General features: G+C 57.0%; 1 protein-coding gene across 2 annotated transcripts; it reads left to right on the forward strand.

Annotated features, from left to right (window-relative positions):
• The first annotated feature begins 10,495 nt into the window (after positions 1–10,495).
• On the forward strand, positions 10,496–13,607 carry CAMKV (CaM kinase like vesicle associated). 2 transcript variants are annotated; one of them, XM_068558286.1, is made up of 11 exons: positions 10,496–10,590; positions 10,701–10,832; positions 11,015–11,089; positions 11,304–11,442; positions 11,586–11,706; positions 11,864–11,939; positions 12,038–12,174; positions 12,335–12,413; positions 12,651–12,738; positions 13,035–13,146; positions 13,249–13,607. In XM_068558286.1, exons 1-11 carry the CDS (start codon positions 10,496–10,498, stop codon positions 13,605–13,607), a joined length of 1,413 nt encoding a protein of 470 aa, XP_068414387.1. The 2 variants fall into 2 exon arrangements, with proteins under 2 accessions (XP_068414387.1, XP_068414386.1); XM_068558285.1 differs by having other exon boundaries at positions 13,035–13,607.
• The last annotated feature ends 1,893 nt before the right edge of the window (positions 13,608–15,500 follow it).

Raw genomic sequence — 15,500 nt, forward strand, 5'->3', positions numbered from 1 at the left:
TAAAGTCAGAACCTTGGCTGGAGCTCTATGCTGGTTTGGCAGGTGCTTCTGTCAGCCAGTCAGAATATGAAGGTATAGGAGTGCTGGCCTTTGGTTCCCTGGGGCAGGAAATCAGGGTGGGGGGGCTGATAAGTCCTGAATCCTGGGTGGGAGATACAACCTGAGCTGGGGGATGAGGCTCTGGCCTGCTTTGTAGTCTCTGTGGACATGGAGACTCACACCTTATCCTGCCTCTCTGACTATCAAGTTTTGGTGGGAGCCAGAACTGTCGACTTTGGGGTCCCTTTGCCTCCTCTGCCTCCCAAAATGGGCAGCCTCTGCCCACAGGGTGGCCAGGGTAAAGGCCTCGTCAGGAGATCTTCATAGAGGCTATGGGGCAATGCCAGTGCCAACTGCCCTGCTCTTGTCCCAAACTCCACTCTGTTTTAAAGGGCCTCCCGCTGTCCCTCTGGCCAGGGGAGTGGCTAGAAGCCACGGCTCCTGACCTTGTCTGGCTCTGAATAGTGGGGGTAGGAATAAAGGTCCATGTCTTCCATGGCCTGGAAGAGCTGAGAGGAAGAATTCAGCTGGTGTTGCTACTTTCTGCCTGGAGGGCAGCTGGAGGTTGAAGCCAAGACACTGAAGCCGGGACTTCCCTGGTGGTGCAGTGGTTAAGAATCCGCCTGTCAATGCAGGGGACACGGATTCGATACCTGGTCCGGGAAGATCCCACATGCCGCGGAGCCAATAAGCCCATGCGCCACAACTACTGAGCCTGTGCTCTAGAGCCTGTGCTCTGCAACAAGAGAAGCCACTGCAACGAGAAGCACATGCACCGCAACGAAGAGTAGCCCCTGCTTGCCGCAACTAGAGAAAGCCCGACTGCAGCAATGAAGACCCAACGCAGCCAAAATAAATAAATAAATTAATTAATTAAAAAAAAAAAAAGACACTGAAGCCCTACCCTGCTGGTGCCCCTCTGGCTGGGAGCTGAGGGACAAGCCATGCCCCTGTCCCAACCCTGGGTTCTCGCCTTTAGGTTGCCCTCTCCACAAAGGGCAAAGACCTGGCTATCCCCACACACACCTGAGAGTGAGGGGCTGCCCTTCGTGGAGAGACTAGAAATGGCCAATGATATAAGGTCATCACAGCCCCCACCCACCCCTGGGCATGCTCCACCCTCTTCCCATGTCCAGCTTTCACACTGTGAGTCAGCCCCCACGATCCTGAGGCCTGTGTCAGGTAGGAAGGGGAACAGTGGCTCTAGGGACTAGCTAGCTACAGCGTCCATGTGCACATGCAAGCAAGCATGCCTGGGTGCACACAGAACGCAAACACATGTGCCCCTGGGCACCGCTGCACACACTGTGCTGTTGCCATCTCCTTTGGCATAAGAGCACACACACACAGACATAATCACATGTGTGCACATACACCCTGCCACGTGCTCACCCACAGGCACATGGAGTGTGCACGGGACCAAGAAGAGGTGGAGCACTGCCAGCAGCAGGCAGGGCTCTAGCGAGCCACCTCTTCCCCTGCCTCTAAATCCCCCACATTCCAGCTTCTCCGTGGCCCAGCTTCTCTGTGCCTGGATAGCCATGATCTTCAGGAAAGGCAGAAAATGTGTGTGCCATGTGTGGGGTCAGCAAGCCATGGATCAGATGCACCATACAATGAAGGGAACCATTGTTTCAATGACAGTGGGCAGACAGCAGGAAAGACTGAGTGCCAGGACATTCATTCATTCTGCAGACATGAACTTAGCATACTGAGATGAGACACAGAGCTCTGCCCTGCAGATGCCCAGCTTGCCAGGAGATTCCTACCCAGTGGTGGAGTTGGTGCCATGAATGAGATCACCCAGAGCCCAGGGAGCCCAGAGGTGACACCCACCTGGCCTGGAAGCAGTGACCAAACCAGGGAAGGATGTGAAGGGCTCCTCAACACCCCCTCTCGAGAAAGATATTGAGGGGTCCTGATCTAGCAGTCATTTCCCAGGCTAGACTTCCAGCCCCAGCACGAGCTCCAACTTCCTAACTTGGGCAGTCACTCCTGTCAGCAGCTGTGGGGAACCATCCAGGAGAGACTCAGTCAACATGGCCAGGGGTTTGGAGATGACCCCACCCAGGATGGGGTCAGAAGGCTCGCTGAGAGGGTTCTGGTTGGGTGGAGCCCAGTTTCAGGCACAGAGAAGCCTAAGTCTGGCCTTCAGATACTGGCCTCAAGGTTAGCGGGGGGGCGGGGCAAGCATTTGGTCCATGTGCCTCTGTGACAAGGGACAGAGAAATGGCCAAGGACTTCCTTCAGAGGCTCTTCCCGGCAGTTCTCAGCCTCCTCCAGTCAGGGGCCAGGTCTGGTGGGGCACCATGGTGCTGTAGTTCTCCTGTACCCCCATATCCCAGCCCAGGCCACCAGTAGTGATGCTGTTCATGAAGGGTTCGAGGGTGATTAAACTGTCAAGAAAGCAGAGTCTATGCCATGTCATAGGTAACTTATAGAGCTTGAGAAATTCAGTGCCACACAGGAGGAGGTAGGCTGGGCCAGCCACCCTGGATGGGACCTTGCAGGAGGGGAGGGGAGGATGGGTAGGAGACTCTGCCACCAAGGTATGGAGCCCTCACTTGCACACACACACACCCCAGTGTGTTTACTAGCTAGGGGAGGCCTGTCTGTAGCACAGCTTGCCCTAGCGACTGCCCACTTGGTTCTAAGTGGGTTCCACTCTTTGGGTCAGGTTTTGGGAGCTGGGCGGAACGCCAGTCCCCTGGGGACCACTATCTGCCAAGACACTCCTGTGCAGCTCCAGGACTCAGGCTTTCCCCACACCTTCTACTCCGCACCCTCTACAATGGGCATAGGAAGACCCCTCCGGTCCTTGTTGCCCGGTCAGTCCAAGGGCCTAAGGGAGCCTTTGAAAGCCTGGCCAGGGCCGGGCAGGCCAGTGCTCACCTTCTCTGCTGCCACCCCCTCCTCAGCCCTCCTTCGAGTGGGATTCCGGGCTCAGGCTCCTCCAGGGTCGGGGCGGAGCCGGCTGAGGGAGGCCCCGCCCCCAGCCCGCCCCCGGCCCGGGGTGCGAATCCGGAGCCGGCGAGCGGCGGGAGATGCTGGAGGTTCGCGAGCCCAAGTGGCTGCAGCTGGCGCCGCGTCTGCCCCGCGTGCCCGGAGCGGATTCTGCCCGCCGCCCCCGGAGCCCTCGGCGCCCCACTGAACCCGCGATCGCTTCCTCCCTGTGACCGACCAGCGCTGCAGGTGCGGGGTGACCCGGGAGGGGGTGGCGCCCCCGGAACGTACGTTGTGGGGTCTTAGGGGATTGAGTCTCTGGCTCGAGGTTCGGGTAGCCGAGTGCGCCGGGGCGCTGCAAGGGCTTGGGGTCCCGGCGGGGGCAGAGCACGCGGGCTCTGCAGATCCAGGGCTCGGCGTGCGGGGTTGGGCTAAAGTTCCCCATCGCCTCAGACGGCTCGGGGGTCCCAAGGGAAGCCTCTGAGACTCAAGTCCAGGCCAATCTCCCCTCCTTGTCCCCCATCCCACCTCCGTCTCGCTGGGCTCCTAATTGTGAAAACATTAACCCTCCAACATTCGTGGTGCCCCGTGGGGGTAGGGGCCGAGGGCTCAGCTGTACCTCTGGACTCCCAGAGCCGCCTCCGGCCCCTCCCAACTGCCCCCGGGCCCCCTCCCTCCCGCTAAGCAGTCACTAATTTCCATGACAACGAGAGTTCTTTATGGGCGACAACCTGGAGGGGGCTGGGCGGGGCTGCCGCGGGGTGGGGGAGGAGGCTCAAGCCCTTGGGGACCAGCAGCCCCCTAGCCAAGATCCATCTTCCAAGCCTGAATTCGAGGGCCCGCCGGGGGTCCAGGACACCGACCCAGCGCTGCGCGGTGGGGTTGGGGGACGCACATGTTTCTGCTGGGAGGTGCGGGGCTGGGTGCTCACACGTGTGCCTCCCGCATGTGTGTTGCTGTGCCAGCGGGGGCGAGTCAGCAGCACTGGGGAAGGGGGTCAGGGTGGCAGCACGATGGGGAGCAGGGCCCCCGGCTGGCAGGGTGAACAATGAGCGAGTGAGTTTCTGCTTTCCCCACCCTGTAGTGTCTGGCAGAGACCCTAGGCTCTCCCAGCCCCCCATAGCTCTGCCAAACTGCTTTTGTCCGCACCGTTAGGCAGAGCCTGCTTCACCAGGTTCCCTCCCAGGGAGCAGGGCTCTCTGTCCCTCACCAAAAGCTCAGTCTGCAGCAGTCCAGCCCCTGTCCTGCCACCCTCCTCCAAGGTCCAGGCTTTGAGCAACACCCCCCCCACCCCCGCCCAGGACCGCTTGCGGAGACCTGGTGCCCTTCCTGCCCCCCACTCCCAGTTGATTCCTGCCAGCTTTAGGTACCTGCTGGGCCCCAGTTTCCTCAGCTGGGAAATTGGTGTCTCCACTCCCCTTGGTGTCAGGCGCCGGGCCCTGTGGTGGAGAAGAGGTCTCTCTTCCTTTCTTTTACAGCATTTGGTGTGGGCCTCCAGGTGCCATAGGCTGCCTTTCCCGTATCAGCTTCTGGCCCTCCTCTCCAGCCCTTGTCCTGGCAGGTGGGCAGTCCTTGCCCTGGGAGAAGACCACAGAGTCAGTGATCTCCATCCAGGGAAACTGAGGCATAGTGGAGGGATGCTGTGCAGTTGTTGTCCTGTTTCTAGCTTGCTTGGGGTGCTGTTTCTGGCCCTCAGACAGGATCCACTGTCGGGGAGGGGGACGGTGGTGGCAGGGAATTAGGCTGAGCTGCAAGAGAGGCCCTGGGGACCCAAGGCCTCCAGAGGACAGCAGATGGGGGTGGGGGTGGCTGGGGAGTCTAGGCAGAGCTGGGTCAGCTGAGAGGAGGGGCTGTAAAGGGAAGCAGCCAGGTCTCCAAGCTTCATTTCCATCCCCCAAGCCTGTGCCTTCGACATGTTGGACCTGCCTCACCTAAGCTGCTGTGATGACAGGGAGAGAGGCTGAGGAACTGTTCTGAGGGGACCGCAACAGCTGGCCTCTTTCCCAGAGCTACGGCTGTCCCACACCAAGTTCAGTGCATGTCTAGACAGGAGGGGTCAGTCTCAGAGGTCCAGGCATCAGGGGCAGCTCCTGGTCCAGGTGTGCAGAGCACATGGTCATGGAGGCCTTAGGGCTCTGCTGGGCATCCACAGGCCCCTTTGAAACCCCCTGCCCACCTTCCCTCCTGTGTTCTTGTGCCTGCATCCTTTTTACTATGTCGACTCTTTACTCCTTTTCCATCACAGATTCTGCCTTTGTCTTTCTGTGTCCCTGCCCCTCTCTTTTCTAAAGTTTCTCAGTTCCCCACCTCCCCTTCCTTGATGGGGACCAGGGTCACAGAACCCATGGGGAAAGAATCAGGCCAAAGTCTCAGGGAATTCTTGGAGAATTTGAATAACACCTCTCCCCTCCCCTCCCCTCCCTTCTCCGGTTTAAAAAACTTCCATCACCATAGCAACCCTTTACTCTGGGGCCTTCCCTGAATTTCCCCTCCTCCGCTCAGAGGGAAGCAGGGCCCCCAGTGAATTTTCCTTCAGGGGCTCAAAGATGGGGACCCCAGGTGCCTGGAAGGGGCCAGCTGGCTCTGGCTCTGCCTGCATATTGAAGGCTGAACTTTCTGGAGGCAGCACCTGATCGCATGCCCACCCCTGAGACTGGAGAGCACCCCCGCCCTCTGCCTGCGCCCTCATTAGGTGGGAGAGCGTCAGCAGCAGGAACTACGGACCATGATTTAGCTAGAGCCTGAGGCCCAGCCAGGGCAGCTCCCTGCCCAGTTACCTAAAGCAGTTGGATGGTGGGCGAGAAACTTGACTCTGCCCCCTGACACAGACCTGAGAGTGAGGTCTCTATTTCTGCCCGCCCTGCATCCTGCGGGTGAGGTCTCTGCGGCAGGCTGGGCAGAGCTTGGGCCTAGGCATGTCTATTACAGCAGGAAACCCAGCCCCAGTCCCTGAGAGAGAGCAGGGAAGGGGAGGGGTTGCCTGCAGGCTGGTGTTCACAGCTGCCACTAAATTGGGAGGTGTTGCCCACAGTTGTTGGGAAGCAGCTGGAGGCCTCCTGGGCACCCCCTGGCCTCCCTAGGTTTACTGCAAGGTCTGAAGCCCCGCATGGCAGAGGACCAGGGTGGCAGGTAACTCCTGTTTATGGCTACAAAAGGTGGGGCTTGAATCAGGCTGACCCCAGTAGAGGAGGGGCCAGGACTCTCTGTGGGACCCCTGGGCCTCTGGAGCTGGCCTCTGTCCTATTCGGGCTTCCCCTGGGCCAGACTTGTCTTAGGCTACAGTAGGGTCCCTAGGGGACCCTTTATTACCAAGGCAGAGGCTCCATCAGCGTTGCCTGAGGGGCCAGACCTGAGGAGCAGGCAGTAGCTAGGGAATGCTTGGCCCTCAGGCTCCCTTAGAGGCTCCCCCAGTCTCTGCACTTCCCCCAAGCTCCCTTTGGACCGCCCCTGTGCACACCAGTCAGTTTCTCTGCAGAGAATGGAAGGAACCATGTCTTTAGGGAAATGGCAGCTATGGGACTTCTGTGCCCTCCCATGTCCCAGTGTGGACTTAAGGTCGAGCCCAGGTCCCGTGTCATTGCGCGGGGAGCTCTCTATTGTTGGATGCTGAGTCTGGGCTGTCCAGGCCATGGGGGTGAGAAATGCACACCCTCTTTCTGCCTGGCCTTCTACTGTTCTTGAAGCCGTCCCTCAGCTTCTCCCTGCTTTGGGGCCAGGGCCCCCTTGTTGCAAGCAGGTGCCAGGGGCTTGGTACGCACACCGGCAGCCTCCTAGGCAGCAGCAGTGGGTAGCAGATGGTAGAGTGGGTGGGGGTGGAGGGGACCAAGATGCTAATCTGAAGCAGGGCCCCCTTTTCTCCTCTCTTCGCCCTGGGGCCAGGTTGGGGGTGGAGGCAAGTGAGTGCAGTTAGGTTGGTGAGGAGAGGCAGTGACTGGCTGAGATCAGGGCCGCCGTGGGAGGGAGGAGACAGATCTGTCCCTGCCCCTGCCATGAGGCTTCAGGACATGGCTCCAGGCTGATGTGACTGAGCAGAGGCCCGGATTTCCGTGGTGGAGACAGACCCCCATGATCAGCCCTGGGTCCCTGCGGGTACGAGTGCCTATGCACGGCCAAAAGCTGGGCCAAGATCAGGGACAGGCACGTACAAAACCTCCCACGCCGTGCGGCTGAGCAGGGAGCTCTTGGTGTGGGGTGGGTGGAGGTGGAGTTTGTGGAAGTTATCTCAGCGAAGGGAGGTTTTGAGCCTGGAGCTTCAGGATTGTTGCAGCCCATCTGTGGCACAAATAACCTTATAATGTCAGAAATCACAATGAAAGAAGAGATTTAGCCCTGGTCTCAGCACCTAGCTCATGTGGAGGCTGCTCCACAGAGAGGCCAGGATGGGCAGTGCCCTTGCCAGTGCCCACAATTCCTGCCATTGGGTGGACACAGTTGAGCTGGCGAGTCACCTGTTGTTGGTTGTTTAGGTAGTTGCTGATTTTTTTAATGTTAAAAATAACTCTGCCGTGACAAATAGGATACTGATGGGAGGCTTTGGGGGAAGGGCATTCCTGCCAGAGGGAATAGTGTAAGCAGAGCAGCAGAGCTGGGACACAGGTCCCTCCCAGTCCTCCTGGGGGACCTGTAGGCTGGGGTACAACCCTCCCACCCAGTACAGGGCCCTTGGATTGCAGCCTGGGAAGGGAATCGCTGCACATAAGAGCCACTGAGGGGACTGATGCAAGCCCCCTCCCCCGGATTGTTTGGGCATAGAGATGGGTGGCCGGCAGTGGTGGGTGGCCATGCCTCTGCTCTCAGCTGTGAGAGTGGGATTCTAGCCATAGGCTCCTTCCCGGCAGATGCAGGAGCAGGGCTGTGACCATGGCGGCAAAGATACGCAGGCAGGGACGATCTTCAAAGCTTCTCTTGTTTGCCTCTGCAGTGCCTCACAAGATGGCTTAAGCCCTAGCTTGAATCACACTGATGAAATGCGTTTGTGTTGCCTGAGCCCAAAGAACCTGGATGCGGGAATGATGGAATTTGTTCCCTAAAGCGGAGGGCAAATTTGAGGGAGAACTTTCAGGACTGGGTGCCCTGGGAAGTGGGTAGCCTCCACCTGGGAGGAAGCAAGCAGCAGCCAGGGCTGACCAGGGGGCTTGTGTGGGTCCTGGCCTTTGACCCTGGCTGGCAGAGTCCCTCTGACCTAGCTGCTTTCTCTGGTGGTGGCTTCCTCTCTCCTCCACTACCCTGTGGCTATGAGTCACTTCAGGTAGGGGGCATCTAGGTAGCCAAGGCCCCAGCCCAGCCCCTTTGCATAGCAAGTGCTAATCGGGGTGGAGGGAGACTATGCACAGTCAGCAAGGCAGAGCAGTTTCAATGCAGCCTCAGTGTGAAGTGTGTTATCATCCCAGTGTCACACCAACCAGGCATTAAGGAGGCTGACTCTGGGTCAGGTCTGGAAATGTCCTGACACTGTCACCAATTCCCCTCCTGAAGTTTACCTCTGAGCAAGGGCCGTGAGTGCCTTTTCCTGTGGGTGCTGGAGCCAGTCCACTCAGCACCACAAGTGAGGATTGGGCTGGCAGGGTTGCAGACCCGTGGGGTGCCATGCTCCGGGTGCCAGAGTGCCTGGAACCTACTGGAGTCAGCTGCATGTGGTCATCCTTGTGCCTGGAATAGCCACCCCTGGCCAGGGGCCTCTCCCCTGGACCTGATGGTCCAGGTCTCCTGCGGGCCCTGGCAGTGAGGCACTAGGCAGGCTTGTCTTGCTTTTCTGGACCATTACCCCTTCATGCCTCCTGGCAAATCCTTTCCCTCTAAGGCCCAGCCCTAATGCTGCTTCTTCCTCAAAGCCTTTCCTCATTTCTCTACCCAGATGGGGGTTCTCCCTCTGAAGAATCCCCCAAGCAATATTTATTTATTTTTATTTATTTATTTATTTATTTGGTTGCACTGGGTCTTAGTTGTGGCAGGCGGGCTCCTTAGTTACGGCTCATCAGCTCCTTAGTTGCAGCACACGGGCTCCTTAGTTGTGGCATGTGAACTCTTAGTTGCGGCATGCATGTGGGATCTAGTTCCCTGACCAGGGATCAAACCCGGGCCCCCTGCACTGGGGACGTGGAGTCTTATCCACTGCGCCACCAGGGAATTCCTGCAGTATTTATTAAATCAGTAAAAGTAATCACAGTACAAATCCTAACAGAAAATTAATAAACAATAGATATAAATCTGCCCCTCTGACACCCAATTCTTTCCCCCAAAGATAACTCTTATTTTCTCCCAGAAAATAGTCTGTGAGTGTACACAGGTATATAAACTTTAAAAAATTTACCCCAATGTAGCACCCTTTACCCACCATTCTGTCCCCTGCTTTTTTTCAGAGACTGTCCTACAGCAGCACATTTTAATCTATTTTATGCTTTTTAATAGCTATCAAGTATTCTTCAGTATGGATAGCCATAATTTTTATTAACATTTTTTTTTGTGAAATATAAGAAAGATCTAGGAATGAGCCCAATACGCGTATGTACATTTTTACAAATTATTATAAAGTTGAACACCTGTTAAACCACGACTCAGGTGGTTCTCAGGTTCAGAAATAGGTCCTCCAGAATCCCCCCACCACCAATCACAACCTCTTTGTTTCTCTTAGAAAGACTCATGGTGTTTATTTCCTAGTGTTTCTTTATAATTTTACCAGTATGTCTGTATCCTTAAACAGTATAGGTAGTTCTGCCTGTTTTGAACTCTGTATCAGTAGAATCACACTATATGTATTTGGTATTTTTTTCACTCAACACTGTATTGGTGAGATTGACCATGTGCTTGTGTAGAGCTGTAGCTCCTCATTTCCATTGTTTTGTAACAATATTCCATTGTGTGACTGACTCTACCACAGTACATCCTGCTCTTGATGGATATGTGGGCTGTTTCCAGTTTGGGGCAATTCTGAATATTGCAGCCATGAGCACTCTTGTACGAGTGTCCTGCTGCACAAATGTACATAGTTAGCAGTGCAATTGTTGGTGCACAGGATATGTTCGACTTCAGTAGTTTTACCAAACTGTTTTGCAAAGGGGAGACTTGCCATCCACCAGCAGTGCTCGTGTTCTCCACATCTTTGCCAACACTTGGCATCTTCAGACTTGCGGAGATGATTCTCTGATGGGTGGGTAGATACAGCCCCCTTCATCTGTGGAATTACTGAAATTTAAATAAATCATTTGATAAATCTTCTTTTGATTGTATATAATGCAAAGTGATTCACGGATATGTCAGTTTACTATATTTTTCATAAGCGCAGGGGCTTGTTGTAGTTCGGGCAGCCAAGCTGAGTGGTTGGAGGTACAGCCAGAAAAAGCAGGCACTGGATCTGAGCCTGATCACCCTCTAGCCCTTCCTGGTATAGACTCTGCCTCTGACTTGGTCTGAGACAGGTTGGGGTTTCCCAAACGCAACCTTTACATTGTGGGGAGAAGTGGGCTGCGGTACAGCTGAACCAGACTCCATCCTGCCCGCAGCTCAGAGCCCGGCAATGCCGTTTGGGTGTGTGACTCTGGGTGACAAGAAGAACTATAACCAGCCATCGGAGGTGACTGACAGATATGATTTGGGACAGGTCATCAAGACGTGAGTGCCGGGTCTGTTGGGCAAGGGTGGGCGGGCAAGGGCTGGAGAAAGGGGAGCAGAGTACAGCCCACGCTGAAGCCAGGGCTGAGTGGAGTGCCTGCTGGCTGCAGTGAGGAGTTCTGTGAGATCTTCCGGGCCAAGGACAAGACAACAGGCAAGCTGCACACCTGCAAGAAATTCCAGAAGCGGGATGGCCGCAAGGTGCGGAAGGCAGCCAAGAACGAGATAGGCATCCTCAAGATGTGAGTATGAGGCCCAGTGGTGGGGTGGGGTAGGGGAGGTAGCCGGGAAGGGCCTCGAGGTCCGGACACCTCAAGCAGTACCAGCCTCTGGCCAGTTAGTCTGCTGTGGCTCACAGTGGCAACCAGAGCCTCTCTTAGGGGTTCAGCCAGCCCTATCTACTGGTTCTTCTCTCTGTTGCCAGGGTGAAGCATCCCAACATCCTGCAACTGGTGGATGTGTTTGTGACCCGCAAGGAGTACTTTATCTTCCTGGAGCTGTGAGTGTGGGTCTGGGGTTCCAGGATTCCTCAGTCCCCCAGGTCTTTATCTGCTCTGCCCTCTGCAGCCAGGGAAAGCCCCCCTTCTGGATCCTTGGGGTCCCAGGTCCCTGTGCCTTGCCCAGTCAGCTGCCTGGTGTAGGCAGCCTGCCCACATGCTCCTGCCCCACCCCCGATCCTGCCCACGCCGGTCTCAGGGGCTGGTGTCCCTCAGGGCCACGGGGAGGGAGGTGTTTGACTGGATCCTGGACCAGGGCTACTACTCGGAGCGAGACACGAGCAACGTGGTGCGGCAGGTCCTGGAGGCGGTGGCCTACCTGCACTCACTCAAGATCGTGCACAGGAACCTCAAGGTGAGGCCAGCAATCAGGTCAAAGGGTCAATTGGCAGCCGGCCTGGGGCTGGGGTGGGCAGCACCTCAGGGCCGTGGTCCAGCCTCTGAGGGTTTCATGGTCTCTTCCTCTGCCCACCCACATGCCATTCCTGGTTGGAGCAGCTGGAGAACCTGGTTTACTACAACCGGTTGAAGAACTCAAAGATCGTCATCAGCGACTTTCACCTGGCTAAGCTAGAGAATGGCCTCATCAAGGAGCCCTGTGGGACCCCTGAGTACCTGGGCAAGCAGGGAGTGGGGCGGGGCAGGGTGGGACACAGCCTTCAATGAGTGGCTCTGGGTAGGGGGGGGGAAGGAAGTCCCTATCCCAGCAAATGGGTGTGAGCGGTACAAGGCCTGGCCAGGCCTGATATTGACCAGCAGGTGGACACTGTTTGCAGCCCCAGAGGTGGTAGGCCGGCAGCGGTATGGACGCCCTGTGGACTGCTGGGCCATTGGAGTCATCATGTACATCCTGTGAGTGGATAAGCCGGCAAACAGCCTGGCAGCCAGGTGGGGTGGGGGTCTGTGTCCATGGCCTTCCTGAGTGACCCTGTCCTTGGGCCCCTGCGCAGGCTTTCAGGGAATCCACCTTTCTATGAGGAGGTGGAGGAAGATGACTATGAGAACCACGACAAGAATCTCTTCCGCAAGATCCTGGCTGGCGACTATGAGTTTGACTCTCCATACTGGGATGACATTTCGCAGGCGGGTGAGGAGGTGCCCAGCATGAGGGCAGAGTGAAGGGTTGGCGTGGGGGACTGCTCTCAGCCTCCTCTGTTGGACTCTGATCCTATCCCCGAGCCCATTCATCACCTCTAGACAGTGAAATGGGGTGCCCAAGCCTAGCCTCTCCCTGGCTTTGTCCCCAGCCAAAGACCTGGTCACAAGGCTGATGGAGGTGGAGCAAGACCAGCGGATCACCGCGGAAGAGGCCATTTCCCATGAGTGGTGAGCAGGGCCCAGGGAGGATGGGAGGAGAGGCCAGGGGTCCCTTGGCCTCTGTCCTCCTCACACCTAGCAGCATCTATCCTTGAGGCCTCAAATTGGGGTTCAGGGGGCACCCAGAGCTCAGGCCAGCCCAGAGGGTCTGCCTGGTAACCCTTGGATCTTACAAGGAAAGGGCTGGGCACAGTCTCCATGAAGGCCATACCCCCTCAGATCCAGACGCACTTGCACCCTTTCCAGGATTTCTGGCAATGCTGCTTCTGATAAGAACATCAAGGATGGTGTCTGTGCCCAGATTGAAAAGAACTTTGCCAGGGCTAAGTGGAAGGTAAGGCTTGGATGGCTCCCTTTCCTGGCTTGATCCCAAGTGCTCCTTCTGGCACCACAGTTTCTTGCCTGCATCACACCCCTGCAGCCACACACAGGCTTTTCTTCAACCATCAGGTGTAGCTGTAGCCACTGCTACTACCTTAGGCAGGTGTGCTGAGCAGCTGGGTCCCTGGCCCTGGGTTGGTCAGAGGCAGCCAGAGCATGATGGAATGGTCTGGGTTTGGCCTTCGCAAAGGAATGGATCCAGCTTCTGTAAGCCTCGCTCTGAGCCTGTCTCCACTGTCCTTCTTTCAGAAGGCTGTCCGAGTGACCACCCTCATGAAACGGCTCAGGGCACCAGAGCAGTCCAGCACGGCTGCAGCCCAGTCTGCCCCAGCCACAGACACTGCCACCCCTGGGGCTGCAGGCGGGGCCACAGCCGCAAGTGGAGCTGCCCCAGCCCTTGGGGGCAGTGCCACCCCAGCCACAGCGGGTGATGTTACGAAGAGCGATAATGTAGCCCCTGCAGACCGTAGTGCCACCCCAGCCACAGATGGCAGTGCCACTCCAGCCACTGATGGGAGCATCACCCCAGCCACTGATGGGAGCATCACCCCAGCCACTGATGGGAGTGTCACCCCAGCCACCGACAGAAGTGTTACTCCAGCCACTGATGGGAGAGCCACACCAGCCGTGGAAGAGAGCACCGTGCCCACTACCCAAAGCAGTGCCACACCGGCCACCAAGGCTGCTGCCACCCCTGAGCCGGCTTTGGCCCAGCCGGACAGCACAGCCCCAGGGGGCGCAACAGGCCAGGCTCCACCCTCTAGTAAAGGGGAAGAGGCTGCTGGCTCTGCCCAGGAGTCTCGGAGGGAGGAGACCAGCTGAGTGGGCAGGCTGTGGGGGGGCGGAGGATGGGCAGGAGGGTGGGAGAGTGGATGAGGGGCTTCTCACTGTACAGAGAGTCACTGGCATGATGCCCTCGCTCCCCCCCGCCCCAGCCTCCCAGCATGGGGCATGTCTGGGGGCCACAGGAGAGCAGTTTCATCTCCTGTGTGTATGTGTGTGAGTGGTGGGCAGGCCAGAGGCAGGACCAGCCCCAGCCCCTGCATGGATTCCTTGTGGCTTTTCTGTCTTGCTAGCTTCATCAGTTTCTGTTTCTTGTGGGATGCTGCTCTAGGGATACTCAGGAGGTCCCTGCACCCTTCCCCTTCCCTTTTTGCCTCACAATTCCCCCAGGCAGGCCCTGCAGGTCCCATCCTCTCCCAGGCCCTAAATTGGGTGGCCTTGCCCTGAGAGCTGGTCCTCCAGCGAGGCCCTGTCAGCGGTCTTAGGCTCCTGCACATGAAGGTATGTGCCTGTGGTGTGTGGGCTGCTCTAGGAGTGGAAACAGGCTGGTATAGAGAATGCTATAATCTCAGGCAGTATGCTTTAAGACAAGACTGGTCACATGGCTGGGGGCACTGCTTGGTAGCCATGGGGGTCCTCAGAAGTGAAAGAGAATGAGTTGGAGGCTAGAAGCCTCCATCTTTGTCCCTGGGAAGTCTCTCCCAAGACTCTTGTTCTATTTCCTGCCCTCCTGGGTCCTGCAGTGGGTTGCCCTGTGCCCTGAACTGCCTGGGCCTGTAAGGGGAAGGAGGAGCAATGAGGATGTGGCAATGAGATCTGGGAGGGCAGAGTGCAGGCCCAGCACCTAGTGTATCAGCCTAGCTGGGTCCTTACCCTGGGCCAAACAAGGAGTGCTGCCCCTGGCTCTTCCCACATGGGCTCCCTCAGGCTCAGTCCACAGTCCTCTCCATCCCTGGGGGCCTGCTGTATGGCAGTGTCCCATAGTCTGATTCGGGGTTTGCCCTTCACAGGGGCAGATTTTCTGCTCTCTCAATTCAACAACAAAATAGAGAGGAACCCCCTCTGTCTATGACCCACTTTCCCTTCTATCAAGGCTTGGAGAGAGGCCCAGGTGCCTCTGAGCCATGCTGAGTTGCTTTTGCTGGAATGAGGGAGTGGAACAAAGCTCCCCAGTTTCCTAATGGAGGCTCCTGGCAGGTGCCCTTTGTCAGACCCCACTACAGCCTGGGCAGGCAGCCGCACTGGTCCTGGCCCTCGCTTGGCACTTGGGGGTAGTCCTGCCCTTCTCCCTGCATGCCTGTGGGTCTGCTCTGGTGTATGAAGGTCGGTGGGCTGTGTACCTGCTGAACCTGGCAAATAAATGTCACTCTGCCAAAGCCTCTGGCCACCCTCTCGCCTTTGCTTCCTCTATATTACTGGGGAAGGGCCCCTGGAAGGCAGTGGGGAGGGAAGAGGCCGGGAGTTAGGTTCACAGGTAGTGAGTGGTCTGTGCTCAGTGCCATGCGATTGCTTGGGCTGAGAGTACAGATCATCCCTGCCACAGGGTGTTCCTTGATGGTGTGGCAGGGTCCTCTGGACTCCAGAAATCCATGTGGGTGGTGGGTACTGTGCTGGGCTTGTGCCGAGGAATAACTTCTGGGCTACTGTTCTCACAAGTCCTGTTGAACAAGGAGCCCTTATCTTGACTTAGGCCTAGACCTGGAACCCACCAAGTGCCATCCACCATAGGGAGAGACCTTTGGGCTTCCCTGGGTTGGGGAGTGGATGCAGGGTGGGCATTACACAAAGATTCTAGCCTGCCCTTTGTGTTGATTCCTCTTTCCTGTAAACAACACCTTTGCTTTCCGCATAGGCCCCAAGGACTTCACTCTGGGTCTACTTCAGGTGGAACAGATCAGCTTTATATTATGGGGCTCTGTACAAGGTTTTTTT

This window comes from Eschrichtius robustus, chromosome 12 (genome assembly GCF_028021215.1).
Source record: "Eschrichtius robustus isolate mEscRob2 chromosome 12, mEscRob2.pri, whole genome shotgun sequence".
Classification (NCBI taxonomy): domain Eukaryota; kingdom Metazoa; phylum Chordata; class Mammalia; order Artiodactyla; family Eschrichtiidae; genus Eschrichtius; species Eschrichtius robustus.